The 26,962-nt window shown below is 37.1% G+C and overlaps 1 protein-coding gene across 1 annotated transcript; it reads left to right on the forward strand.

Moving 5' to 3' along the window:
- The first annotated feature begins 372 nt into the window (after positions 1 to 372).
- Positions 373 to 20,198, forward strand: BTG3 (BTG anti-proliferation factor 3). The gene is made up of 5 exons (XM_028116731.2): positions 373 to 506; positions 3,925 to 4,103; positions 7,991 to 8,128; positions 13,775 to 13,982; positions 18,974 to 20,198. Exons 2-5 carry the CDS (start codon positions 3,931 to 3,933, stop codon positions 19,211 to 19,213), a joined length of 759 nt encoding a protein of 252 aa, XP_027972532.1. The 5' UTR covers positions 373 to 506; positions 3,925 to 3,930; the 3' UTR covers positions 19,214 to 20,198.
- The last annotated feature ends 6,764 nt before the right edge of the window (positions 20,199 to 26,962 follow it).

Consider the following 26,962-nt stretch of genomic DNA (forward strand, 5'->3'; position numbering starts at 1 on the left):
GGTAAGGCGGGAGGCTGGCGTGGGTCAGCTAGGCCCTCCGCGTGGATCCCCACGGAGGGGCGAAGGCCTAGGTGCTCTAGGCCTAGCCGTCGGACTGGAAGGGTCTACGCGCCGCGCGGCCCGGGTCTCGGGGGCGGGCTCGCGGCGAGGCCCCGCCCCTCCGGCTCCTAACCCTACCCCCCGCCCCCAAAGGCGCGCTAGCCGGTCCCGCGCGGCGCCAACCCTTTCCCGGGTCATCGCCCCTCCTCTCTTCCGGGCCGCGAGCCCCCCGCGCGTTGCCTCAGGGCTGTGCTCGCTCGCTCGCGCGCGCGCGCGCGCGCTCTCCTGCCCGCCCGCCCTCTCAGCGCGCGCTCGGTCGCCCGACGACGCGGGAGCCACACGCTCCGGACTAGGCTTGCCGCGCTCGCTGCCGCCGAGCGCCGGCCCGCTGAGGCGGCGCCCTCGGTTCCCGGCCCGGAGACGGTCGGGGCCGCCAAATCTGCGGCCCCAGGGCGGCGGCGGCGGCGGTGAGGAGACCGGGCCGGGGGGAGGCGGGCATGGTGGAGCTGAGGGCACCGGGAGGAGGGTGGTCCCGACGCCCCTGAGGCCACGTCGAAGGCTCGCGGCAGGCGGCGCGCCGGGGAAGGGGGAGGAGTGTGGGATCGAATCGGGTTGCATCGGCCCCGGCCCGGCGCGAAGAAAAGACTGTGGACCGAGGCGGGGGTGGCCCGAGAGGGTTTCCGCGGGACCCTCGGCGGGATGGGGACGGAGGAGACGCCGCCTCGAGGCTCCTGCCACGTTTCCACCGCGCGTTACCCTCCGTTCGGGGTGGGCGACAGCCCTGCGCCTGCCCACCCCCTTTCCGCGTCCGTACGTTTCCTGGAGTCGGGGACCGGGCTTGCTGTCTGGGGGGGTAAGGTTCGAGCCCGAGGGGAGCCCCGTCCTGGAACCCGGGGCCACCCGGAGCCTGGAGTCGGCCCGGTGGCAGAGGACCGGCGGGCGAACGGGAAGGCGCACCCTGCGAGGGAGGCTGTTTGGGGGGCGGAGGGGGATGGGGCTCCACGGCCCTTCCCCCTTAACTCGCGGAAAACCGCGATTGCAGAAGTTGGACGCGCTTGCAGGCCGTTCTTTCCAGAGTGGGTGGAGATGTTTGATGCCTACTCACCTAGCGCTCTTTAAAACCCAAGCGTGAGTGCTTAGCAGCAGGTTTTGATGGCTTAAAAAGTCCAAGTCCCGGCCCCGTGGGAAACGCCGTCTCCTCAGCGTCCGGGGAGCCCGCCTTGTAACGCCGCCGAGGCTGGTCAGGGGCGCCTCACCCCCACGGCCAGGATCCCGCTTCCTCAACCTTGGGAACGTCTATCAGAAATACTTGTGTCTAGAAACGGTTGCGATTAGCCTTTCGTTACAACACAGGGAAAAGTACAAAGTTATAAACTCCTGGAAGGTTGGGCTTGGTTTTCCTTTGGGTTTTACGCACGCCACTGGGAGCGGAGGAGCCTGTGGAACAAAGTAGAACTTGAGGAGCCGCCGCGGCGGTGACTACGTCCCAGGATGACGTCACCGTGCGATATTTAAAATGGGAGCTTTTCGCTCGGAGTGTGGGTGGAGGAATTGCGGCTACTTTACTCGAGACGCTTGAGGTCTTATTGGCCCAGCTTGCTTCTAGTTTCGCCCTCTCTGACTTTATAACTCTCTCTTTTACCTTTTGGTACTCCCAGAATTCTAACTGGTGGGAGTGGGTTAATTTTTCTGCTATTCCAGGCATCTTTCCTTCAAACCGGAAAAAAAAAAGTAGTTCCATATGACTCATCTTGTGTTACAAGCAATAGCAACCACTAAGTGGTTCTTTCCTTCCTTCCTTTCTTTTATGTTTTGATATGAAACAGAACAAAACAAAAAGGAAAACAAAACCCTAAACTCAGATATGTAGAGCACAGTAGACAAATTTAATGAATGGGGAGAATGATACAGTTAAAGGATTCAGTACTTTTCTTTAGTGTGGTTCCTTGTTTTCTTTGGTAGATGGAAGCTAATGTAGTTCCATCAGCAAGCAACTTTAATCCCAAACCGTATATTAAATTGCAGTGGGTTTTCTTTTCCATTATAACGTGGTAGGATATAAATACAACTTTTTATAAAGTGGAAATGGCTCAACATTTTTCTTAGGAGGCTGCCTCGGCAGTTGTGGAAGACTGGGGTTGTATGTACCTCCGCAACTCTTACCTGCAACCCAGTTCCTCTTGTCTGGTAGCTGGCCAGAGAAGGTGGATTTGGCATTCTAGGGTTCCAGTAGGAAGGTTTGGGTGTCTTCCCATCTGAGATCAGGGTGGGTATGGCTGCCAGCACACCTCTCAGATAACTAGAATTTATTTGACAGTGAGATCCCTTGTTTGAATTTGCACAAGGAGTAAAGGAATCATTCTGAGAGACTTTAAGAGGTTTGAGAAAACAAATGTGTGAGAACACAAACTATCAGCTAGGTTAGTTGGTTTTTATACTAAACATAGCAGAAGCTGTATGTCTTTGATAATTGGCTCTGAAAGGGGTGATACTGCTTAGTAAATGCAGCATCGAAATAACTCAGAGTTACTTAAAGCAGCCAAATGAATGAGCTCATCACATAAAGACAGAATATACATCGAAACAATACCAGGATAAGGTTTTTGCCCTTTATGGATTAATCAATGATAAATCAGATCTGCCATTTAAAGAGAGTCTTTCATGAGGCAATTCCACAATGCAGCTGAATCTCTGATTATTTCTTTTAGTTTAATTTTTCTGTGGATGTCCCTGAATTTCTTTTCTCTTAAATGTTTTGATAGAACCACTGTTTTTGGTCATATCTTTTAGGTAACTATATCTCTGTTCCTGAAAGAATACTTATAGAAACTCAATGCTGGATTTTTTTTTTCTTTATATGTAACAGCTTTTTTATTCAAATAGGATTCACATAGCATACAATTTACATATTTAAAATCTACAGTTCATTAGTTTTATTATATTCACAAAGTTGTGTAGCCATCACCACAGTTAATTTTAGGATATTTTCCTCACCTTGAAAGGAAACCCTATATTCATTCATTGATGTCTCTCCTTTCCTCCCATCACTCCTGCCCCTAGGCCACTAATCTACTTCCTGTCTGTATGGATATGCCTATTCTGGAAAACTCATATAAATGCAGTCATACGATATTTGGTCTTTTGTAACTGGTTTCTTTCCCTTAACACACTGTGTTCAGGGTTCCCCTCTGTTGTAGCATGTATCAGTACATCATTCCTCTTTTTGTTGTTGAAGAATATTCCGTTGCATGTATATACCACATTTATCTGTCCATCAGTTGACAAATGTCAGTGTCCATCAGTTGGACATTTAGGTGCTTCTATTTTTTGACTGTTAAGAATAATGCTATGGACACTTGTGTACGAGTTTTTGTGTAAAAATATGTTTTCATTTCTTTTGGGTATATAGCTATGAGGATAGAATTGATGGGTCTTATGGTAACTCTGTCTAACTTTTTTTAGGAATTACCACTGTTTTCTATAGTAGCTATACAATATAGTGTTTTAAAGTTCAAATTATTTCACAGAATTTTAAAACTTAAATTGTTGTAGCTAAACCTTGACATGTTTAGTAAAAAGTATATAATGGTATCATTGTAGTGCTTCTCTTTGAGTGATATTTCTGATTTTATTTTGGCCAACAGGAGCAATTTGGTGTGCTTTCTTTACTGAACTTCACAAAGCTCAGTGATAAGATTCTTAGTATTATAATAAGGCCTTTATGGTCTAACTTAGTGATTATTTGTTCCTTTTTCCAGATATGAGCCCATGAAACACAAGATAAAATTGAAAGAAGGGAGCTGTGAAGGAGAGATATTTTGCAGAGCTTTATCTTCCAGTTTTTGTGTGTTTTTTTTTGAGAAAAACTTTTATCTTTCTTTGCAGGGAAAGATGAAGAACGAAATTGCTGCTGTTGTCTTCTTTTTCACAAGGCTAGTTCGAAAACATGACAAGTTGAAAAAAGAGGCAGTTGAGAGGTTTGCTGAGAAATTGACTCTTATACTTCAAGAAAAATATAAAAATCACTGGTATCCAGAAAAACCTTCAAAAGGACAGGCCTACAGGTAAAGGATTAGACTGGACAGTTGGATTGGACTAAAAGGCTGATAGCTCCTGAAATGAGTACAAGGCCAGAGGACTAAAAGGTGTCTCGTTCATTTCTTTCAGTTTAACTGCAAAATACAAAACTCTGGGGTGTCTTTTGGTATTTTCTTTCCTTACGCATTTTAAAATACAAGTATTTGTTGATGGAGTCCCACTACCTGGACTTGGGAGGCCAATACTGTCAGCTCATGGGAGTTAGTCTTGCGGTTGTAGTTTGGCTTCTGACTGAATGCATTTCTTTATGTATCACAGGTACTTGAGGGTTTTCACAATTCTAGAGGACCCCTAAAACTCACCCATAAATGGGCATGGTAAGAGTTGAGAGAAACAAGTCTCTTTGTTTCTACAAATAAATTACATGTTACATGTTTTTGGAAAAAGTAAAAGTTTTATGGCAAACAAGAACTAAGAAAATTAAACTCCTAATGCATTGTTGACACAGAAATAATTTCACTGGGCACCTGGGTGGCTCAGTCGTTAAGCATCTGCCTTCGGCTCAGGTCATGAACTCCAGGGTCCTGGGATTGGGCCCTGCATGGGGCTCCCTGCTCGGCGGGAAGCCTGCTTCTCCCTCCCATCCCCCCTGCTTGTGTTCCTTCTCTCGCTGTCTCTCTCTGTCAAATAAATAAATAAAATCTTAAAAAAAAAAATTTCATTTATACTATGCATAATTCTTTATGGTAGAAGCCACTGTAACTGTTTATTGATGAGGGTAACTTATTACAACCTACAACTGGTAAATACTAACTCTATGATTTGAACTCAGGTCTAACTGACTAAATTCTTATGGGCTTCTGCACAACAGTTTGACCACTGCCCTGTCTCTGAGAAGGAAAGTAACTCTCACTTGCAGCTGTCTTTTTGTACTCTGGTTTATAAGTTACATTTATAGCTTAGAGTAAAGAAGGGCAAGCTCCTGCAAAACATGTTCTGGCATGCTCATTCCCTAGTATTTATGTGATCACTGTGTTGAGAACCTGGGTTCTGCTAAATAATTCAACTGTCAAACCATGCCCCATTTGTGGAGGTGGCCACAAAAAAATAAAAGTAGAACAGTTGTGACTACAGAAATTCTTTTATTTATGCATATTGCTGACCCCAAAGTTTCCTTCTCAAATCAGCACTTCTGTGCTTTGATGTAAAAAAGGACTTCCTTTCAGTCACTTAGCTCTTATAAGTGCAAGACTATTCAGGGAGTCTGCAAAGGAAGTGGAAATAAGATTTGTTTAGTTCTCATTTGCTGAAAGCCACAGGTGAACGTGTTTTCTATTGAAAAGAAGAGTCAGTTATTGATATATTTTCCTCTTCATTTTTATCCCAGGAGGTTTCCTAGTAAATTGGAAATGTGATAAAGTAGAAACATGGATGTTCCATATAAAGCAGACTCGAGTCATTTTTTATCTTCTCACTTGATTCTCTTAATTTTTTTCCTGCACATCTTCATTTCTGATAGGGTGAACAGCTTTTGTGAGTTAGAGCTGTTGAGGCTTTTTACACTGATGTAATTGACATTGGACAAAGGCTTTTGGAAGTGCCAAACCAACTTTTTACTATTACTGAGAAAAGAAGACACTGTCAAGTAAATGCTTAAAGGTCAGACAGTATACAGTTTCATTTCCATTAATTCTAAAAACTTCAGGAAAGAAATTAGCTAAACAGGATTAAATTGGCATATGATCAGAAGTATCATTATTGAGTCATTTTGAAGCTGTCTTTGAAGTAGAAAACTATTAGACTTAATGGTGGGTTGTTACTATTAATAAAAATGAATGGAATATAGGATTAGCCAGAGTGAGACTCTTGAATCCATAGAGTAGTTTGGAAGTGTTCTTTTTCTTCTAAAGTGTTTATAAATTAAAATTGTTTCTCCACAATATCTACAACTAAGAGGCTTTTGGAGGGCAATTTGGCAATATTATCAAGATCTGTAAAAATACTCCTACTCTTTGAACAGTAAGTCTCCTAAAAATCTATTCTAGAAGTATAATCAGAAATGCAGATAAATATGTATGAATATGGATGTTTCTTACACTGTATAATTGCAAAAAATTGGGAAGAACTGTCAACATTAAGTAAATGATAGAGTATTTTTATGCAGCTTTTAAAATCCTGTTTTTGAAGACTGCTTAATGGATAAGTAGTCACAGTATAGAGTTAAAAAAACAGCACAAAAATCTGTAAGATATGCAAATGAAGCAGAGTCTCTAAGCATCTTTATTTACATATATGTTTTTTAAGCTTAGAGCCTACATCACCCTTATTTTAGATAACAAAAACACATACTTCTAAGATCTATCCCCTTACCTATAACTGCTTTTGATCCTGGGGCACATGGGACTTTTGAATCAACCTACATTAACACTAGAATTTGTAAACATAGACCATCTTAAAGAAAGGAACAAATAGCATCTTACATGCTGTAAAATAATTTTTTTTACTCTGAATTGCTTACTTGTTAATGGTCATGTTAAGTTTAGCACAGACAGAATAGGATATTTAATAAAATCGACTTTGGAGTCAAGTTGTCCAGATAATACCTCCTGGATTCACCACTTCCTAGTTGTGAAGTTGGGCAAGTTATTCAACTCTGCCTCCTTTCTTTCTTAAAATGGGGAAATGGTATCTAACTTACAGGATAATTATGAAAATAAAAAGTTAATACATGTAAAGCACTTAGGAAACTGTCCATTGTGTAGTAAAGCTTCAGAAAGAGTTATTACTATTTAGAAATCTGTATTAGCTGTTACTTAATGAGAACTTTTTCACTGTTGTAAGTGAAAATTGAAATCAAATTATAATTTTTTAAAAACTTTAAACAGCATGTTCTGTTAATGTCATTGTATTTTGTGATATAATTACTATTTGTCAATAAACTTGTATTTTCCATATTTGAGAGCTTTGCATCTGAGGAAGAGGTGAAATGACTTTAAATTCACCTAAGAAATAAGTACTAGGACTAGTACTAAAACCTGGCTTCTCTTGATTGATTTCTTAGTTGTAGAAGCAGTAAATACTTTTATTGTAGCCACTATTTCTGTACGTAAGCAAAATGCTTACTTTAACATGTATTTTTGCTTTCATCCTGGGAGCTATCTTTGAGCATTCCATTAGGTAGATGTGATATTTCTTAGGTTTAAAAAATGGAATAGAGGCTCTATTGATTTAGGTTTGTTTTTTTGTTTTGTTTTGTTTTGTTTTTTCAGTTATTTTGACTTTTTTTTTTTTAATGAAAACCCTTTGGTAACAAATAAATGAGATAAGCCAGTAACACTTTGGATTATATTTTAATCATAACTGTGATATGAATGGTTCTGTGTCTTGGACTGATTATATATTTATAGAACAATTATAGGTGAAGAAAAGGATACCTTTCTTAACACTGTCTGGGATTTATAAGCAAGGAAAGACCAAAACATCACAAGAATTTCAAAATATTTGAAACATTGGTTAAGGTCTATTGTTAGTTGGAGATTTTGTTATATAGTAACTTGACCTATTAATACTTCTACCTTTAGAGCTCTAAGTAATTTCATGGAGCTTTAATGCTCCTTGGTCTTTTAATGTACATGTGAGATTGAGTAGTTTCTGGCTAAAATGATGTAAAGCCAGTTCTTACGATTTCCCTGGGCTCGGACAGATGCCCTCCTCTTTTCACCAGGCTGAGTAGTCTTACTGATGATGCTGCCTCTTTGCCTTCAGTTCACATTTATGATCCATTTAGGATAGATATGCTCCTGGTTTCTCCATCAGGGTTTGTTTGTTTTAAATTCACATTGGCAAATACTAATACTACAACAAGGTTTGTGATTAATACTCAAAGTATTAACATTACTCTACTTTGTTATAGATGCATTCGTGTCAATAAGTTTCAGAGAGTTGATCCTGATGTCCTGAAAGCCTGTGAGAACAGCTGCATCTTGTACAGTGATCTAGGCTTACCAAAGGAACTCACTCTGTGGGTGGATCCGTGTGAGGTGTGCTGTCGGTGAGTTCTTGAGTGTGCCAGCTGAACTGATTACCATGCTGGAACTGATTTTATGAACTTCTCTCAGGTACTGCCTGCTTGTGTGTCTTTTTGGCTGAAAGCTGTTGTTTGGGCTTTCTTAGTTGTGAATTTTGTAATCTGAAGGTGAAAGACTAGTTACATTCCTTTTTTACAGCTAAAGAAACTTAAAAACTTGATTGGGTAGGGTTTTTCTAGGACTCTGCCAAGAAGTTTATTATATACCAAGAAGCAGAATTTAGACACCTAGACTTCTGTAGGTCAGTTATTATCTTTCATTGGTGGTATACCTGTCTTTCCCCTCTTCAAATTAGGAAAGAAGTTAAGCCCAAATAGTAGTGGGTAATAATAACTTTTGCTTGGTTTCTGTTTCTGTTTGTTTCTACTCTTGCCACCCTCTCCTTTTTTGAATTTTTAAGTGACCTAGTATTATTTTCATGGTTTTGTTTTTATAGTGGAGATTATTTCTCATCTAATGAGCAGAATTGTAAAAGATGAGTGTTAGGTATGTTATGTAATTGAATTCCATTCATTCTAAAAAACATTAATTATGGACCAGGCATTCTTAGTTGTGTTTTTTTTTTAAGATTTTATTTATTTATTTGACAGAGAGGGAACAGGAGTGGGTGGAGTGGGAGAGGGAGAAGCAGGCCTCCCGTGGAGCAGGGAGTCCTCTGTGGAGCTCGATCCCAGGACCTTGGGATCATGACCTGAGCCAAAGGCAGACGCTTCACGACTGAGCCACCCAGGCGCCCCAGTTGTGGGGTTTTAAAAAACGAAAGGACATTCTGCTGTCAGGTTGTTCAATGTATAATAAGGGAGAAGAAAGAATAAGCATATTACAACAGTGTGATTTATGCTGTAATAGAAATATGTACAAAATGCAGTAGTTGGTGGCACAAAGAAGAAAGTTACTGCCTCTGCTGGGAATTAGAAAAAACTACCAAGTGGGGGATGCTAGAGCTGGGTGGGGAAGGATGCAGTTGACTAGATGACAGGGTGGGAAGGATGTTTCCAGGCAGGAAGAATAGAATGAACAGATGCATGGAATCCCCTGCAAGTGATTTCCTACAGCTGTTCCTTTAGGGTATTTCTTTTTGGTTTTAAGTGCATTTTACCTGTTGACTACAGTAGAGATGCTTTTTGATGCAATCCTAATATATTCCAAAGGTGGTCATAGCCTTTGACCTGATCTCCAACAATAAAAGTAGAGGTGATGACCTGTCATGACAAAAATACATGGTAATTCTTCCACTGAATTATTCTGGACCACCGTGGCGCTACTTGGTATAAGCTGTTTGTGTAAGCTTCTTGCTTTGGGAAACTTAGGTACTAGATTATCCAGCACTTCTTTCTCAGTTAGAAAAAAGAAGAGCAAGACATCTCAATTTTGGTCCAAGAAAGTGAAACATTTTTAGATTCTGGGACTAATTTAGGACTCATCTTAGGCTAAGGTCAGACTTTATAGAGTTTGGCCACTGAACCCCTGCTGAAGACCTCAGTATATAAGAACTAGCTATCACCAAGTTACTATATTGAATTGCTTACTTTTTTATTAGGCCTGCACTTAGATCCTGACTCACTTTTATTTAACACACAGTTTTTCAGGCATAAAAAATTATAAGCAGTGTTTGAAAGGGGCTTTTTCATGTAGTTAAAAAAGCTACCAAAAGAATATTATATAGTCTTATGTGGAGGCAGAAGCAAAAAAGCTAAAGAGTTGGCAAAATGTATTATCACCCAGTCAAATAATGAGTATTTAATATGATGATTTTACATCATTAGGGAAATGTTTCTATGTTCAGAGAAGCTTAAGAAGTTGGGTAATTATATAAACATTTTGGACATATTTATTCGAAATGGCTTAAACTAAATCTTGGCACCTGAAGATAAAAGCTTTATATAAATAGACCTTCTACTTAAGTGGATACTTCATTACTTAATGATTCCAGATAATGAAAAATTATTGTGCTTTCATCCTATTAATATATGAAAATCTTTGCATTCAGTAGCCTTTTAATAATTTTACACACAATTAAAATTTTGCCAAAAATTGGCTGTGATGTGATATTTTTTCACAGCTAATAGAAATCACCTTCAGAGGGGCGCCTGGGTGGCTCAGTCGTTAAGCCTCTGCCTTCGGTGCAGGTCATGATCCCAGGGTCCTAGGATCGAGCCCCACATCGGGCTCACTGCTCAGCTGAAAGCCTGCTTCTCCCTTTCCCCCTGCTTGTGTTCCCTCTCGCTGTCTCTCTCTCTCTGTGTCAAATAAACAAATAAAATCTTTAAAAAAAAAACACCTTCAGAATGTGGGGTACTCATTCCATGATAATAAAACTCCATAGAAAGACATGCTAGCGATTGAGTAGAGGTGATTGTTGTAAGTTAATAGAGGAGATTGCAATATTGATTAGTGCTTTGGGACCAAAACTGTAAAGATAAATTATTCTGAAAATTAAAATAAAGCTAATCTAGCAGTTACATAATTGAACAAATATCTAAGAGTCGCTAATAATAATAACTCATTGGTACACTAGAGACTAAACTTATAAAAAAATTGAAATGCACTCAAGGGAACATTCTTCATAGTATGACTGAATTATTCCATCAGGATAAAATATTGGAAGTATACAAAGTGTTATGTAGTTAGAAAGGTTATCATTTATGGGGTGCCTGGGTTGCTCAGTCGTTAAGCATCTGCCTTTGGCTCAGGTCATGATCCCATGGTCCTGGGATCCAGCACCACATCGGGCTCCCTGCTCAGCGGGAAGCCTGCTTCTCCCTCTCCCCCTGCTTGTGTTCCCTCTCTTGCTGTCTCTGTCAAATAAATAAATAAAATCTTAAAAAAAAAAAAGGTTATCATTTAGTGAACTATGTGAGGAGATACAGAATAGATAACAGATCCTTCCTATAAAGAGAATGCCTGAGAATGGCTCACAGCTTTCTTATCTATCCAACATATTGTATACCTTTTTTTTTATAATTCCTGTAATCCTTTTCCCGATACAGAGCATTAGATACTATTGATTTGTTTCAAATTAACTAAATTGGACTTAATGTTTTAGCAGTGTGTGGTTGAAAAACGGAAAGTTTAAAAGTTGTCCATTACTAATTCTAAGACATTAACTGTACACACTAATGTTACAATAATATAGTAAACTGCTTCACTTACCATGAAGAGAATTCTCGTACCAAAATACTAGAAAGGGAAAGATGCGGTACCTAATTGAACTTGCATGTCAAAGAAATCTGAGTTAATAAAGCTAGATGTCTGCCCTTGATTTAGGTTTCTGTTTCTTCAAAGGTAAGGAATTTTTCTCAAATTGCCTGCCTTTCTGTTTTACTTGAATTTTGACTCCATTAATGGGCAAAACTGAAGGTAGGCCTAAACCCATTGTTAATATTGCTGATATTATTAACATATGAATTAACCTTTGTATTGAAATTTGTTGAGTCTTTAAACCCAGGGCAGGGTGGAGAGGTAAATTTCCATTGCTAAAACTTAACGCTGAGTAAACTGGAAATTATAGTACAAGAGTTCTGTGTTGTGAAGAACTTGCCTAACTGCTCAGGCATCTTATACTAGGAAGAATCACTAGCTGAAGACCAACCAGTGTCCAGCCAGTTCCAGCTTTCTTGCCCAGCAGATAGGAAACTGTGGCCTGGAGACATTAAATGACTTGCCCCTTGTCACAGAGCTAGTTAGTGGGAGAGCCGGAACCAGAAACATGTTCAGTGCTCTTTCCACCATCTGTAGCAACTCCTTTTATGAGATAAACTGAAAAAGAATAGACAAGGGAGTTATGTCCCATATTTAGGTAGCATTTATGGCCCCATTCAGACTGTGTGAGAATGGAAGACAGCACAGCTATATAAAGAAGTAGAACTCATCTGTGAGGCTACATGATTTCCGTAAAACTTTCAAAGGCATTATTGCAGTTTGGCCTTTTACTTTATTATATATATCCTGATTCAGAAATAATTTGAGACAAGACTTACCTCAAAATGAAATTGACAGTTATTATTAACCCTGTTTTTTTTTAAGATATTATTTATTTATTTGACAGAGAGAAAGAGATCACAAGTAGGCAGGCAGACAGGCAGAGGGAGAGGGAGAAGCAGGCTCCCCGCTGAGCAGGGAGCCCGATGCGGGGCTTGATCCCAGGATCCCGGGATCATGACCCGAGCCAAAGGCAGACGCTTAACCAACTGAGCCACCCAGGTACCCCAACACTGTTTTTCTATCAAGGTTTTTGTTTTTTTAAGCTTAAAATTACCTTGTCTCCCTAACTTTAATTAAATATTGTATGAGAACTGCTTAACAATTCATTTCCTTTGTCCTAACACTTACTAGAAATTGTTTCATTAGTGTTTATGTTGTGCAGTCTTATTCAAATAGATTTGTGGGTTTCTCCTAGTCTCAGTTTTATGGGGCACCTGGGTGGCTCAGTTGGTTAAGCATCCAACTCTTGATTTCAGCTCAGGTGGTGATCTCAGGGGCATGAGATCAAGCCTGCATTGGGCTCAACGCTAGGCATGGATCCTGCTTAAGATTCTCTCTCTCCCTCTCCCCATCCTCCCCTACACCCCTTCCCCACTTGGCCACATGCTTGCTCGCTCTCTCGGGGAAAAAAAAAAATACTACTTTTACTATTCATTTATGCTATCTTACCTCATTGCAGAATTTATTTTCCTTTTTTTTTTTTTTAGTAGCCAACAGCCAAAGTTACATGTTCTAACAATTAATTTTCTAGCTCAAGGCTCTAAAAATATTTTGGCAGGATTAAAAGGCTCATTTTGCTTTTTAAAAAAAATTAAGATGAGAAGTGAGCAGTTTTCCTAGGAGTCTCCATGAGGTAAGCAATATAATTCAAGCAAAACCCCTTTATTTTCAGAGGTTATTTGTTTCTCAGTTGCCTCAGTTCTCATTTTTGTCAGTGTGGATACAAGCAACCCAGGCCCCTTTTTTATGTAATCATGGTAAAAGTAAATCTCAAAGGAAATGTCTAGTTGATTTGTGACTTGAATTACTAGTACCTACATTACAGTGGTTAAAAACACATTAGAAAATTTTAATGTACAGCCAGTTTAATGGTATATACAAAAATTAATCAAAATAGTGAATTTCTCTTTAGTGTTTTAAACAATTATTTTTGTTAGTGGCAGTAGGAAAGAAAATTGGGAAGAGAATGGAATCATTTTTATTTGTACTTAAATAAGCCAGAGGTAGAAAATGATGGTCTGCCTATTGGCATGGAATTGGGTTAAGATTTTTTTTTTTTTTTAAGATTTTATCTATTTATTTGACAGAGAGACAGTGAGAGAGGGAACACAAGCAGGGGGAGTGGGAGAGGGAGAAGCAGGCTTCCCGCGGAGCAGGGAGCCCGATGTGGGGCTCGATCCCAGGACCCTGGGACCATGACCTGAGCCGAAGGCAGAGCTTAACGACTGAGCCACCCAGGCGCCCTGGGTTAAGATATTGTATTATGTAGGGTTATGTTCTGGGAGGGTTCCTTCTTTGCTTTGGAACAATGGCATGTCCAAGCCTGTTTGACTGTTTTTATGGACAATTTCTTGCTTTTGTTAATGGTACTTCAAGGTTTATGAGTTTGTTTTTTTAATCCTTAGATATGGAGAGAAAAACAATGCATTCATTGTTGCCAGCTTTGAAAATGAGGATGAGAACAAGGATGAAATCTCCAAGAAAGTTACCAGGGCCCTTGATAAGGTTACCTCTGATTATCATTCAGGATCCTCTTCTTCAGATGAAGAAACAAGTAAGGAAGTAGAAGTGAAGCCCAGTTCGGTGACTGCGACCCCAAGCCCTGTGTACCAGGTAACCGTGGAATGATTCTCTAGTAAAGGTTGTGACCTTGCCAGGACATTCCAGGTAGTCCTATTCATGTTGCCCAGGGTTTCTGATTTGAGATTTTGAATGCCAGTTCTTTTCCACGTAAAAGGAAGTTGTTCCTTTGAGATGTAAAAGGAGCATCCTGAGTCACTTATCAAGGGTCTACTTTTTTTTAATTATTTATTTATTATTTATTTATGAGAAATATATTTTAAAAGGTGTGGGAAAGACTAGAAAAAATCATGGTGATAAAACATTTCTATTTTTAAAATCTTTATCGTATTAAAAAGTAGGTATTCCGTTTTTGTCATCTTCAACACTTCTGATTCATACCGTTGGGTTTAGCTTTCTTTTCTCCATGATTAAAGGGAAACTTCACTGAAGTTATATGAGTTAATTTTTCACTCAAGTCAGAACAGTACCTCCTTTACTTCAACAGTTGAAGAGTTATATAGCAACCATGCATGCACTTATAAATTCGTCCACTTATTTATACCCCACATACCAAAGAATATTTAATATACTTTAAAAAATTCTCAATACAATAATACTCTTTGACAGAAAAGATAAGTCAAAAAAATGTAAAGAAATCTTTTGAGTTGAGCTTTATTATGTACATGTACTTTTTTCTAATTTTGAGTATATTTTAAAATATACCTATTTTTATTAACTTGGCCTTAATTAGACATAATGAAACATAACAGGTTCATGGTAGGGTTGGATTGAGTTTCAATAAGAATTTAGACCTTAGTGAGTAAGAGTTTTGAGTATGAGAAACAATCTTTCAATTCACCATACATTTATGTAATGAACATGCTTTCAGTATAACTTAATTTTTCATTTCTCTCTTTTTTTCATTTGTTGAATTATCCTTCTAGGCTTATGAGGAAGATTAGTTCTGAGGATTATCATTTTTAGGGATATATGTATATATGCATATTGTAAGATAACATGCACTTGCTTTAAACAATTTCAAACTGTGTAAAAGAGTATAATAGTTACCAAGTCCTCCCTCACCACCACCAACCAACCACCAGTCCTGTACCTTTCTGTGGAAGTATTCATTACCAGTTGTTTTTGTATTCTTCCAGAGAGATTCCCTATATAGATAAGTAAACATAATATTTGTATTTCAGGGATCATTTTTAAGACTTTTGTCATAAATTTTGGGCTTTTTTTTCTCTGCGTGACGTATTACATACTCTAAATTACTGTTGTTAAATTGCCTGGAATTCATTCACATGTAGCAATTTTATTTCAGAATTTTATTGTTACTCAACAAAGCAAGAAAGTCAGTCTCAAATTGATTACTGCTGATATTTTACAAGTAAATTGACCTTTAATTTTTAGATTTTCCTTTTAAATTGTATTTATTTTCCCCCATGTTGAGAAACTGTTAGGATAAAATTATAACAATGGCATGGAAATTGAAATGTCTTTTGTATGCTTTTAAATTAAAACATTTTTCCTTGACATTATATTCACTAACAAAACATTTCATGACAGAGAAGCATGGCTGTTAAAAGCTATTGTGTAGAAAGCTGATGCAAGTGGCCCACTTTAATCTTTTCTTCCTATCCACGTTTTCATCTTGAACCTGCTGAAAGGTTTAAAAGGGGGCTTATCAAAGTAAGGATACAAATTCCTAGCTTGGGATCTTTGTTCTCTTAGGAGTCTGTTTTTTAAAGGTACCCCCAAAGATTACTCTATTGATTAAGAAGTGAAGATTGTCATTTCTCCCCAAATTGATCCATAGATTCAACTCAGTATCAATCAAAATCCCAACAAGATTTTTCTCTAAAGTGATAAACTGATTCTAAAATTTATAAAAAGGAGAATCAAGTTAGAGGCCTTACACTTATATAAAGCTATTATGTCTATCAAGACAGGGTGGTAAAGATTTAAAGACACAAATATATTAATGGAACAAAATAGAGAGCCCAGACACAGACTTGCATATGTACAGTCTTTTTTTTTTTTTTTTTTTTAAGGAAAGTGTCAAAGCAGTTCAGTAGGGAAAGTCTTCAAGAACTAGTACTAAACAATTGGATACTCTATATAGGAAAAAAAACCAAACCTAACTGCTTCCTGACAGCATACACAAAAAATTTAATTTGAGATGGGTCATAGACCTAAACATAAAAGCTAACTCTGACACTTTCAGAAGAAAATATTAAGAGATATCTTTATTATTTGAGATAAACAAAGATTTCTTCCAGGGGATACAAAACACACAAGAAAAGAACTTGATAAATTTGACTTCATCAAAATTTAAAATCTTTGCTCATCAAAACAAACAATTAAGAAAATGAATGGAATGGGCAGAGCACAGACTGGAACAAAATATTCTCAATACATACATCAAAGGACTTGTTTCTGGAATATACTTTATAAATCATTCCTATAAATCAATAATAAAAGACAAACGACCCAATTAAAAATAATGGGCAGAAGATGTGAATAAACACTGTACAAAAGAAGTTATATAAATGTCCAGTAAACACATGAAAAGGTGCCTAACCTTATTTGTCATCTGGGAAATGCAAATTAAAACCACAATGAAACACTACTTCTTCCAGAATGTCTAAGATTAAAGTCTGACACCACCAATTGTTGGCGAGGATATGAAGTAGCTGAATTCATAAACTGTTGGTGGGAGTGTAAAATGGTATAACCGCTTTGGAAAACTCTGGCATTTGTTAAATATGCATCTACCCTATTACCCAACAATTACACTCTTAAGTATTTAATGAGAGAAATGAAAATAAATATTTACAAAGTCATGTATTAGAATATTTTGTTTATAGCAGCTTTTTTCATAATAGTGAAATGGAAAACAACCAAAATGTCCATTAACAGGTAAATGGGAGAAAAATTGTGAGGTATTCACACAGTAGAATAATAGCAATAAAACAGGATGAACTAATAAGAGACACAAGATGGAAAGACCTCAAAAACATCTGACTGAGCAAAGAATTTTGCCATACACAAAAGAACACATGCTAGATGATTCTATTTACATGAAGTTCACAGATAGGGAAAACTCAGTCTGGTGATAGAAATCAGAGCAGTGCCTGTTTGTGGGGTGTGAGGATTAACTGGAAAGGGTAATGTAAGTTCCAGAATTTTGTCTTCTTTCTGATAGGGTTTTTTTTTTTTTTTTTTTAACAAAGATCTTATTTTTAAGTAATCTGTACACCCGGGGTGAGGCTTGAACTCACAACCCCGAGATAAAAAGTCTCATACTCCTCTCACTGAGCCAGGCAGGCACCCTTCTTTCTGACAGTTTTAAAACCTTTTCAGCATCCCAATATAAAAAGAAATGAAAACATTTCATTTTGCTACCTGTTTGTAGTTTGGTCAATTATTAGTTGGAACTCTAAATTCTATATTTCTTTTTTTAACGATTTTATTTATTTATTTATTTGAGAGAGAGAATGAGATAGAGACAGCATGAGAAGGGGGGAGGGTCCGAGGGAGAAGCAGACTCACTGCTGAGCAGGGAGCCCGATGCGGGACTCGATCCCGGGACTCCAGGATCATGACCTGAGCCGAAGGCAGTCGCTTAACCAACTGAGCCACCCAGGCGCCCTCTTATTTCTTCATTATTTTATATAATCAAGAATTAACTATACTAAGGTTATTCATTGAAGCATTATTTTATTTGTTGTGCATGGTTTTGTTTTGTTTTTTAAAGACTTTATTTATTTATTTGACAGAGAGAGACACAGCGAGAGAGGGAACACAAGCAGGGGGAGTGGGAGAGGGAGAAGCAGGCTTCCTGCAGAGCAGGGAGCCCGATGCGGGGCTCGATCCCAGCACCCTGGGATCATGACCTGAGCCGAAGGCGGACGCTTAATGATTGAGCCACCCAGGCGCCCCTGTGCATTGTTTTTTAATAGTAAAACATTGAAACAGCCTAAATGTTCCATCATTGGGACACCAGTTAATTTAGTTGCAGCATAGTCATTGCATTACATCTAGCTGTAGAATAATGAAAAAGGAATTTATGTATTGATATGAATGTCTCTGAGATGTATTTGTCAAGTGCAAAAAGGAGTAAACAAAATTGTATGTGCATTTTTTTTAAATATGTGTATAGATGTACCCCCCCCAAGTATATGCATGAAATATTTCTAAGGGTATACACACAAAAAAAAATAATTTCGTGTCAGTTGCCTCTGAGAGGGTAACTGGGTAGCTGGTAACCAGATAAAGGGGGACTTTGTCCTGTATATGCTTTTATACCTTTTGTATTTTCTATCATATGAATACAATATTATACAGAACATAAATTTTAAAATACCTGAACATAAATTTTAAAATACTTGTACTAAAAAGAGAAGATTAGAAATCAGAGAATTCAGAAACTCATAGTCACAAGGTATAGCATTCTGAGCAGGGGTTCCAAAACTGTTGATAACTTTTTGAGTAATGTGAACTTGATGTCCCATTTGACTTAGTGGATAATCTAAGACTATTGTTCCTAAACACAAACTGGCTATATCAGAATCACCTACACTGTGGTCAGAATACCTGGCCTCTGTTTCTAAAATTTTGTTATTCTTACTGTTCAGTAGACCAGGGCTAGGGCATGAATATTCTGTGTTTTTAAAAGCTTTTTAGGTGACTCCTTATTAACCAGCCAGCGGTGGAAACCACTGGTCTAAAACATGATAGGTCCTTTCAACCTTCCATTGATTTCTGTTTTGATCTTTTCTGGTTGTTTTATTTATTTTTGGTTATTAGAGTGCTGTTTTGCGTTTATTCATTTTCATTCAGAAAACTAATCAGTCACCTATTACATATGAAGTTTTTAATATATTTAGATCTGACCATAGAAATGTCACTTAGACCTACTCTTAAGGGTATGGGTGAGTGATTTTTTCTTTAGTGGGTAACCTGGAAATTCACCTTGTTTTTACATGTGACTAATTTTTCCTTTGAATTAACTTACTGTTTTCTCTTTCATGCAGATTTCAGAATTGATATTCCCTCCTCTTCCAGTGTGGCACCCTTTGCCCAGAAAAAAGCCAGGAATGTACCGAGGGAATGGTCATCAGAATCACTACCCTCCTCCTATTCCATTTGGTTACCCAAATCAGGGAAGAAAGAATAAACCGTATCGCCCAATTCCAGTAACATGGGTACCTCCTCCTGGAATGCATTGTGACCGGAATCACTGGATTAATCCTCACATGTTAGCACCTCACTAGCTGCTTTTGATTCTGTTGGTGTCAGTGTTGAGAGAAGGTAGAATAAGCCTGACCACATTAAAAGTTAAAAGTTCATACTCATAGTAGTAAAGTTAGATGGGCCAAACCATCAAACTTATTTTTATAGAAAAGTTATTGATAATAATCTTTCTTAAAAAATATATATGCACTTTAGATATATTGATATAGTTTGAGAAACTTTATTAAAGTTAGTCAAGTGCCTGAGTTTTTAATATTGGACTTGAGTATTTATATATTGTGCATCAACTCTGTTGGATACGAGAACACTGTAGCAGCAGACGATCTGTTCTAGCACCTTTGAGCATTTACTTTATGGAGAGTATGTAAGTTATTTATACACAAGGAAATCTATTTTATGTCATTGTTTAGAAGAATTGCGTGAAATCATGTAGTTGCAAATAAAAAGTAGTTTGAGGCATGACAATGTGTGCTGCCTTTCTGTGCATAAAAAAAGGGAGAAATAGCAAAGGGGATTATTTCACTTTAATGTGTTTAAATATTTAGCAAAGAAAAAACAATGTAAGAATTTAGGTTTTTCTTTAAAAAAATCATCTTTTTATTAAGCATAACTTGCCCCAAGGCAGCCGTATCAAAATGTGCACATAAAAGTCTACAGTTTATTAGTAGTACTAATTGAAAATATAAATACAGTAAAACATCTTTCAGCCATCAAAGTTGCTATAGATAGGACTTTCCTAACCAAGAATTTAGCCTGTTTTTATTTTGATATGGCATCTGACTTACATGCCTAGTGCCACTGCATATAAAGCAGAAATGTTCTTATATCTCTATTGTCCTTTTTGTCAACACATGACAGTCTTTAATAGATGTCTGAAGTAAAGCCAAATAGTACAGTACTTCATTCAGATTCTTCAGTATTTCTTCATATTTATACCACCGTAATGCCATCAGTCTTGTAAGCGTACTTGAACTACAAAAACAGAAAGAGATGTAAGAATTCGGATTTTTTTCCCCCAAAATTAATTTTTTTAAAAAAGAAGATAAATATGTTTTCCTGTTACCCACATCTTTAATTTATAGTCATAAATTATTTGACTTATCAGAAATATCACAGCTTGCTAATCATTAGAAGGCCTTGGCTATTCCAAATATTCCTGTTGTCATTTTTGTCTGATAAATTTTTTTTAAGTATAGAGTACCAGAGAAGTGCACAAATCATAAGGATGCATATAGCCCAAACGTTTGAAAAAATGGGGAATTTAAATTCTGCATCCTCAACAGGAAACTTGTTTTTAAACCTTAGAGACTTTTCTAGTTTTAATATTATCTTTGATAAACTACATATATCTTTTAATATATTTCTAAACCATGATAATCCTTTTTTTCCTGAAATACGAATTCCTCTTCAAACAGGCATATTTTTTAGGGGTAACTGGCATCATAGGGAGATTGGTTTTATTTAAGTTTGAAAATGTTTCAGTTTTATGTGATAATGGCAGTTGTAAAGGTGGCAGGTTTCAAGTATGTTTATCATGGAGTTAGATAGCATTTGTTCTTTTAGTTTGCCCATGTTGTAGTTATAAGCTTGTTGGAAAAATTAGAAGCATAATAGCCATACTGTCAAGGGAAGTATTTTTGGCACACATCTAGTAACCAGATTTTTCTTTCCACAATAGATTACTATAAAACCTAAATCTCTTATTCATTAGTGCTGACAGCTAAATGGCTGAGCGCCTTGAAAAAGACTAATTTTGCATTTGACTGTGTATTAGACATACTACCTGTAGATTTTGCCCTTTGATTGACTATCCAGCCTCCCACCTTGTTAGAAAAGTTACTAAAGCAAAAGAAAACTCATCAATATAGCTTTTCCAATCCATTCCTAGTGAAAAAATCTTTCAGTGGTTGGGTCTTAAATTCAGTCTAGTAAGCATGAGGTACAAGTTTGTCAAACTCTTAATGGTATTTAGGACTCTAGGAGTTGTAACATCTCTTAAGTCTGTCTCCCTTAGACAATTTAGGACTGCTCTAATGACTATATTGCTTCATAATTTCAGCTTGAAAGCCTTTTCAGGCTGTTTCAAATGGGATTGTGACACGATAATTTAATTTTCCACCTTATATTTGTAGGTGTAACTGCAAAGCTCTAAATTCAGATATTAAACTTGGACATGAGAATTTTAATAGTTAAAAAATACAAATTCTTCTGGTGAGTTCTATTGTGTCAATACTAAAGTGCTTATTTCTGGTTTTTTAGTGTTAATATATTTCTTTTAAGCAAACTTACGATTCAGTCTAAGATTAATAAAGCTTTATGTTGTCTTCTACTCAACTATCACTGTTAAAGTGATTTCGTATTTAATGATTGGGAAGAAGCAAAACTTAAACGTGCATTTACCTTGCCAGAGTAGCTGTTCTATCCATATTTTATAGATAACATTAAGTTTTAAAATTTTTCATATCTTTGTGCCAATAACTTATTTAATCCTCATAACCCCATAAGGTAAGTACCATTATTATCCCAGTTTAGGTAACGACTCTCAGAGAAGTTAAAAAATGCCCAAGATAATAGCTAAGAAATGAAGCCCTGACTCAAACCAACCTGGCTTTTGTAAAGCCCATAGTTGATGGTGATACCTTGGTTCAGTTCATTATTTATAATACTGTGAGAAGTTTCAGAATCTAGCCAAGATTTGAAAAAAAGTAACAGATGAAGCAAGTGAGGATACAAGACATTAAAATATCTGTTGATTAACAATAGAGCCTTGACAAAGTACCGTATTTGCTTGAACTCTAAATCATCGCAATAGGAAATACAGCACACTTGACAGGATTGAGATGACAAAGCAAACTACCAATGATAGGTCAGGGGAAAGATCACATGGAGAGGTAGTAGTATTATTAAGGCCCAAGTTTATCATCAAAAGAAGTTTAACTTCTTTTAGTTATCAAATATTTGGTGAGTTAACATGGTACTCAGTGTTCTCATAATACTCTCTGGAGTTTGTATTCCAGTTGTGAAAGGCAGTAATACTGAGATTTGAAGGGAAACAATATCACTAAATTACTAATGGAGCATAGGCTTATACTGGGATGTTGTCATGCAAGCGTTAATTCAAGAGAAGGCTTATGAAATTCCTGTTTAAAATGTACCCACTTCATTCACCACAGAGTGTATGGTCTGTCTCCCAATTTATAGCATTAGGCATCTTCCAGATTCCTTTGTTCTTTCATGTAATTTAAAGGATAACATAAAGAATGACATGGAAACCCCATCTAATCCTTGTCAGAAGCAAATTCACCATTAGTACTTGTAGCAGATACACCACTGCAGTTAGGGTGGTTTTATTCCTTAAAGCACGTGATCAGCACAAATAAAAGTGCTAAACTTTGTTTTTACCCTCGAAGGGGTAACTTGCTACAGAAACGACTCCCATAAGTTACATAATTGGCGCCTTGGTTAAATTTAATAGGTCTTGAAAATACCAAGTATTATGATGTAGACATCCATAACTTGGCTTTTTAAAAACACCACCATTTTTGAAGGGTAATTAAAATTGTAAATGCCTATCTTTTGACCAAGAAACTACTTCTAGGAATTTGTCTTCAGAAATACTCAAACAAGGGGGCCATTATCTATGTAAAAGTATTTATTGCAAAACTGTGAGTGGCAAAAACAAAAATCCAAGTAGCCAACAAGTAAGCAGTAAAGTAAAATCTGAACTTCTACTCTTAAAGAGAATACTATGGAAAATACCATGTACCTGCAAAAAAAAAAAAAAAGGTAATAACGGGGAATAAAATGTTGCAAATTGGGGAAATACTGCAAGTGGGAGATGAAAAATATTTCTGTGATGGTGCCAAAAACTGTCTAGAAAAATAAATACCAAACTGACAGTAGCTAGTGTTCTCAGAGGCAGGGGAAGGGGTCAGATACAGAGAACTTTATTTTTCTAGATTGTACATTTCATTCTTTAGTTATACGGAGCATTATTACTTTGTAACTAGTGGGGCAGAGAGACAAAACATTTTTTATGAGCACTCAAGTTTGGGGGCGCCTGGGTGGCTCAGTCATTAAGCGTCTGCCTTCGGCTCAGGTCGTGATCCCAGGGTCCTGGGATCGAGCCCTACATCGGGCTCCCTGCTCGGCGGGAGTCTGCTTCTCCCTCTCCCACTCCCCCTGCTGTGTTCCCTCTCTCGCTGTGTCTCTGTCAAATAAAATCTTTAAAAAAAAAAAAAGATCAAGTTTGGTGGACTTATTTTTAGCAAATACAAATATCATTGATAGCCAAATTGCATGTATGTTTCATGGGCAGTCTATTACATATCTGAATTAAAGGATTTTGCAATGTGGTTAAAAACTTTGTTGATCATACTGTGTCTAGAAGAAAATATTCCAAAATAATAAATGCTTGTAATAGAGTGGTAGTATTATGTGCTTTTACACCACTGTTCCCAGTTACATGTAAATATTAATTTCATAAGAAATTTAAATAGTGCTTTATGGGAGAGAACCCCTAATATTAAGAAAGAGTACTAAATACCTGGAAATTAACAACAGAAAGGAGTGAGTCAAATGGAGAAAAATTTATAAAAATTTACAAAAAGAAAAAGAACCAACTAGAAGAATATGCTGTATTTCTAAATTGACTCAACACTATGCAAACTTCACTTTTCAAGTTAATATGTAAAGTCAATACAAATCATAATTAAAATTCTGATAAAATTGTAATGGAACATGAAACCCTGATTTTAAAAAGTTTACATGGTAGAGTAATTCTCAAAAATAACCAAGAATTATTTTTTAAAGAACAAAGGACAAGGGAGTATTCTTCCTTTTACATGATTTCTCAATATATACTCAAAAGTATAAAATAGGACTGAACAATAAACAATGAAACAGAATTACAAGTGCACAACCAGAAACAAAAGTTTAATGTAATGGTGAATGTGACTTTTCAAATTGAAAATAATTCACTAATAAAAAAATAGTGAACTATTTGGGTATGCATTTTTAAATTTTTTCTGAAGTTAGTTTATTTTTTTATTTGAGAGAGAGAGAACGTGAGCAGGGCAGAGGGAGAGGGACAAGCAGACTCCTGGCGGGGCAGGGAGCCCAACGCGGGGCTTGATCTTAGGATCCTGGGATCATGACCTGAGCTAACGGCAGACAATTAACCCACTTTAGCCACCCAAGGCGTCCCAAAGTTTATTTTTTTAAATAATCTCTACACCCATTATGGCGCTCAAACTCACGACCCCAGGATCAAGAGTCACGTGCTTCTCCAACAGCCAGACAGGCACTCCTGTATGCATTTTTTTAAAAATTAAATTCCTACCCTAAGCTATAAAAATATATTCCAGAAAGATTAAAGATAAAATGTTAATTATGAAACTGTAAAAGTACTGATAGAAAATATGAAGGGAGATATTTACTAACTTTAGCTTAGGAAACTTTTCCCAATTTTAACAGGAACGTTGGTGGTTTGGAATTAAAAAGTAAGCTGCATATCAAAGGCATCATAAAGTTAAAAGAAACTCCAGAGAGAAAATTTCCACGCCATGTTTAAAAGAAAATGAATTACTATTCTGAGAATATGAAAAGCTTCTACATATAATTATTTAGAAGAGCTAAATAAAGAGATGCAAATGGCTAAAAGCAGAAGTGTGCTAATGGCACATTAATGACAAGGGAAATATAAGTTGAAGCCATGAAATAACCATTTTTCACCTAACAAATTCACAAACATTGGAAAGATAGTTTGCATTCTTTGTGAAAGACACTTTGACAATGTTTTTTAATGCATATATTCTCTTAACCCCACAATTCAAATTCTGTATACCTAGAAGATAACCTATGGAACTACTTTTGCAAATGTATAAAAATGTACAATTGATGCAGCATTATTTGCCATAATAAAAAACTCATTCATACTATGTAAAAACGTGAGACCAGTAAAAGAATGATTTGAGTCTACTCATGTGAGAAGATGTTCACCATATTGTGGGACAGGTACTACCAGTAAGTCCCTTCCATTCTAAGATAAACCTATGTATGTTTTACTATTCTCATCTTACATAAGGAAACTTGAGAATATTCAAGTTGCCCCAGGTGACCTAAATTATCAGGGCTTCAAATCCTGGTAGTTTAACTCCAGGACACATGTTGGGAAGATAGACTAAAGTGTTAGGAATAGTCGGTGAGCATTTTTTGTCATTTAGAAAAGAATAGAACAGATATTTTGGTGTTACTCTCTTGATGTAGACGGATTTGGATGAAAAAGAATAAACTACCTTATTAAAATTATTTGCCACAAGAGGGCATCAGATATTCTTTTTCCAATTTAGAAGTGGAAGGCTGTATTTGTAGTTAATCTCCCCTTTCCATGAAAAGCATTAGTGGCTACAGTTTTTATTAAAATTTTTTTTTAAGTTTTTAAAGTTTTTGTTTTTTTTTCTAAGTTAAACCATTGCTTTTCCTATGGATCTACATGTAGAATTGTCATTGGTAATGGGGAATTCTAAATATGCCGTACTTACTTACACATTTCTTTATTAGAGACACATTTCTGTTAACAAAAGTAATATACATTTAGGAAAAAAAATACCTAAAAGCACAGAGAAAGATCATTAATCTCCTATAATCACTCCAGCAGAGATAACTTTGTCACTGTTAATATTTTATTAGATGGGGATGTTTAAAAGAAGGGAGGTTTGGGGGCGCCTGGGTGGCTCAGTCGTTAAGCGACTGCCTTTGGCTCAGGTCATGATCCCAGGGTCCTGGGATCGAGCCCCACATCGGGCTCCCTGCTCAGCGGGAAGCCTGCTTCTCCCTCTCCCACTCCCCCTGCTTGTGTTCCCTCTCTCACTGTGTCTGTCATATAAATATATAAAATCTTAAAAAAAAAAAAAGCTTTTACTTTATATGCTCCTATACTGTTGTATTATGAAATATATTCATGTTATGGTCACACAATTTGAAAATGTGAAACATTTTCTTATGTCTATTTTTTTCTAAAACATGATTTTTAGCAGTTTTATGGTATTCATATGTATGTGACTCAACCGATCTTTATCATTAGATATTAAGCTACAAATCTCTTTTGGAAATGTCTTCAGTCATGTATCTAAATATATACCACCTTTGTTGGAGTGGGGTTGGGTGTAGGGAAGTATTCCTTTCAAGTTTAGAAATAAATGGACAAGTTGAAGAGCGCCTGGCTGGCTCAGTTGGATCCCGTGACTCCTGATCTCCAGGTGCTGAGTTCAACCCACCTTGGGCCTAGAGCTTAATTTGGGGGGGGGGGGGGGACAAGTTGATCATGTACCAGAACTGTCAACTTTTTGAATTCATATAAGAAATGTGTAAATGATAATTTTTTAGAGTTAAATTAATAAGTAATAAGCCAATGTGATTGTTTCACTAAATTCAATAGAAAAAATGTTTTTGCATCTCATAAATCATGAATCAAACATTTCTTCTAAAGAAGTGAAATTAAATTTACTGATTAAAATGAAAGTATTTAAAATTTTGAAATTTGTCTAAAATGACTGGAACATGAAAAATGTGAAATTTAGTTTTGTCACCTAAGTGAATCTATTTCATGTTTCCCAATGATAGGACAGACTATATGTAAAATCTGTTACTGATAGCTAGTAAGATCCTTTGGTAAATAGTTTTGAAAATACCATTTGTGATGCTTAATACTGTGAAATCTGGGAGGGAATACACAAAAAGTTAAAATACAGGATCTAACAGGGATTTGG

This window comes from Eumetopias jubatus, unplaced genomic scaffold (assembly GCF_037043125.1).
Source record: "Eumetopias jubatus isolate StellerSeaLion01/CBP00866 unplaced genomic scaffold, mEumJub1_p1.0 scaffold_1, whole genome shotgun sequence".
Classification (NCBI taxonomy): domain Eukaryota; kingdom Metazoa; phylum Chordata; class Mammalia; order Carnivora; family Otariidae; genus Eumetopias; species Eumetopias jubatus.

What these genes read in the sequence shown, in the direction of transcription:
- BTG3 (XM_028116731.2), top strand. Translation starts at nt 3,931, where the DNA reads ATGAAGAACGAAATTGCTGCTGTTGTCTTCTTTTTCACAAGGCTAGTT. An exon ending in CCGTGTGAGGTGTGCTGTCG is followed by an intron (nt 8,129 to 13,774) that starts GTGAGTTCTTGA and finishes TTTAATCCTTAG; the next exon opens with ATATGGAGAGAAAAACAATG. An exon ending in CCCCAAGCCCTGTGTACCAG is followed by an intron (nt 13,983 to 18,973) that starts GTAACCGTGGAA and finishes TCTTTCATGCAG; the next exon opens with ATTTCAGAATTGATATTCCC.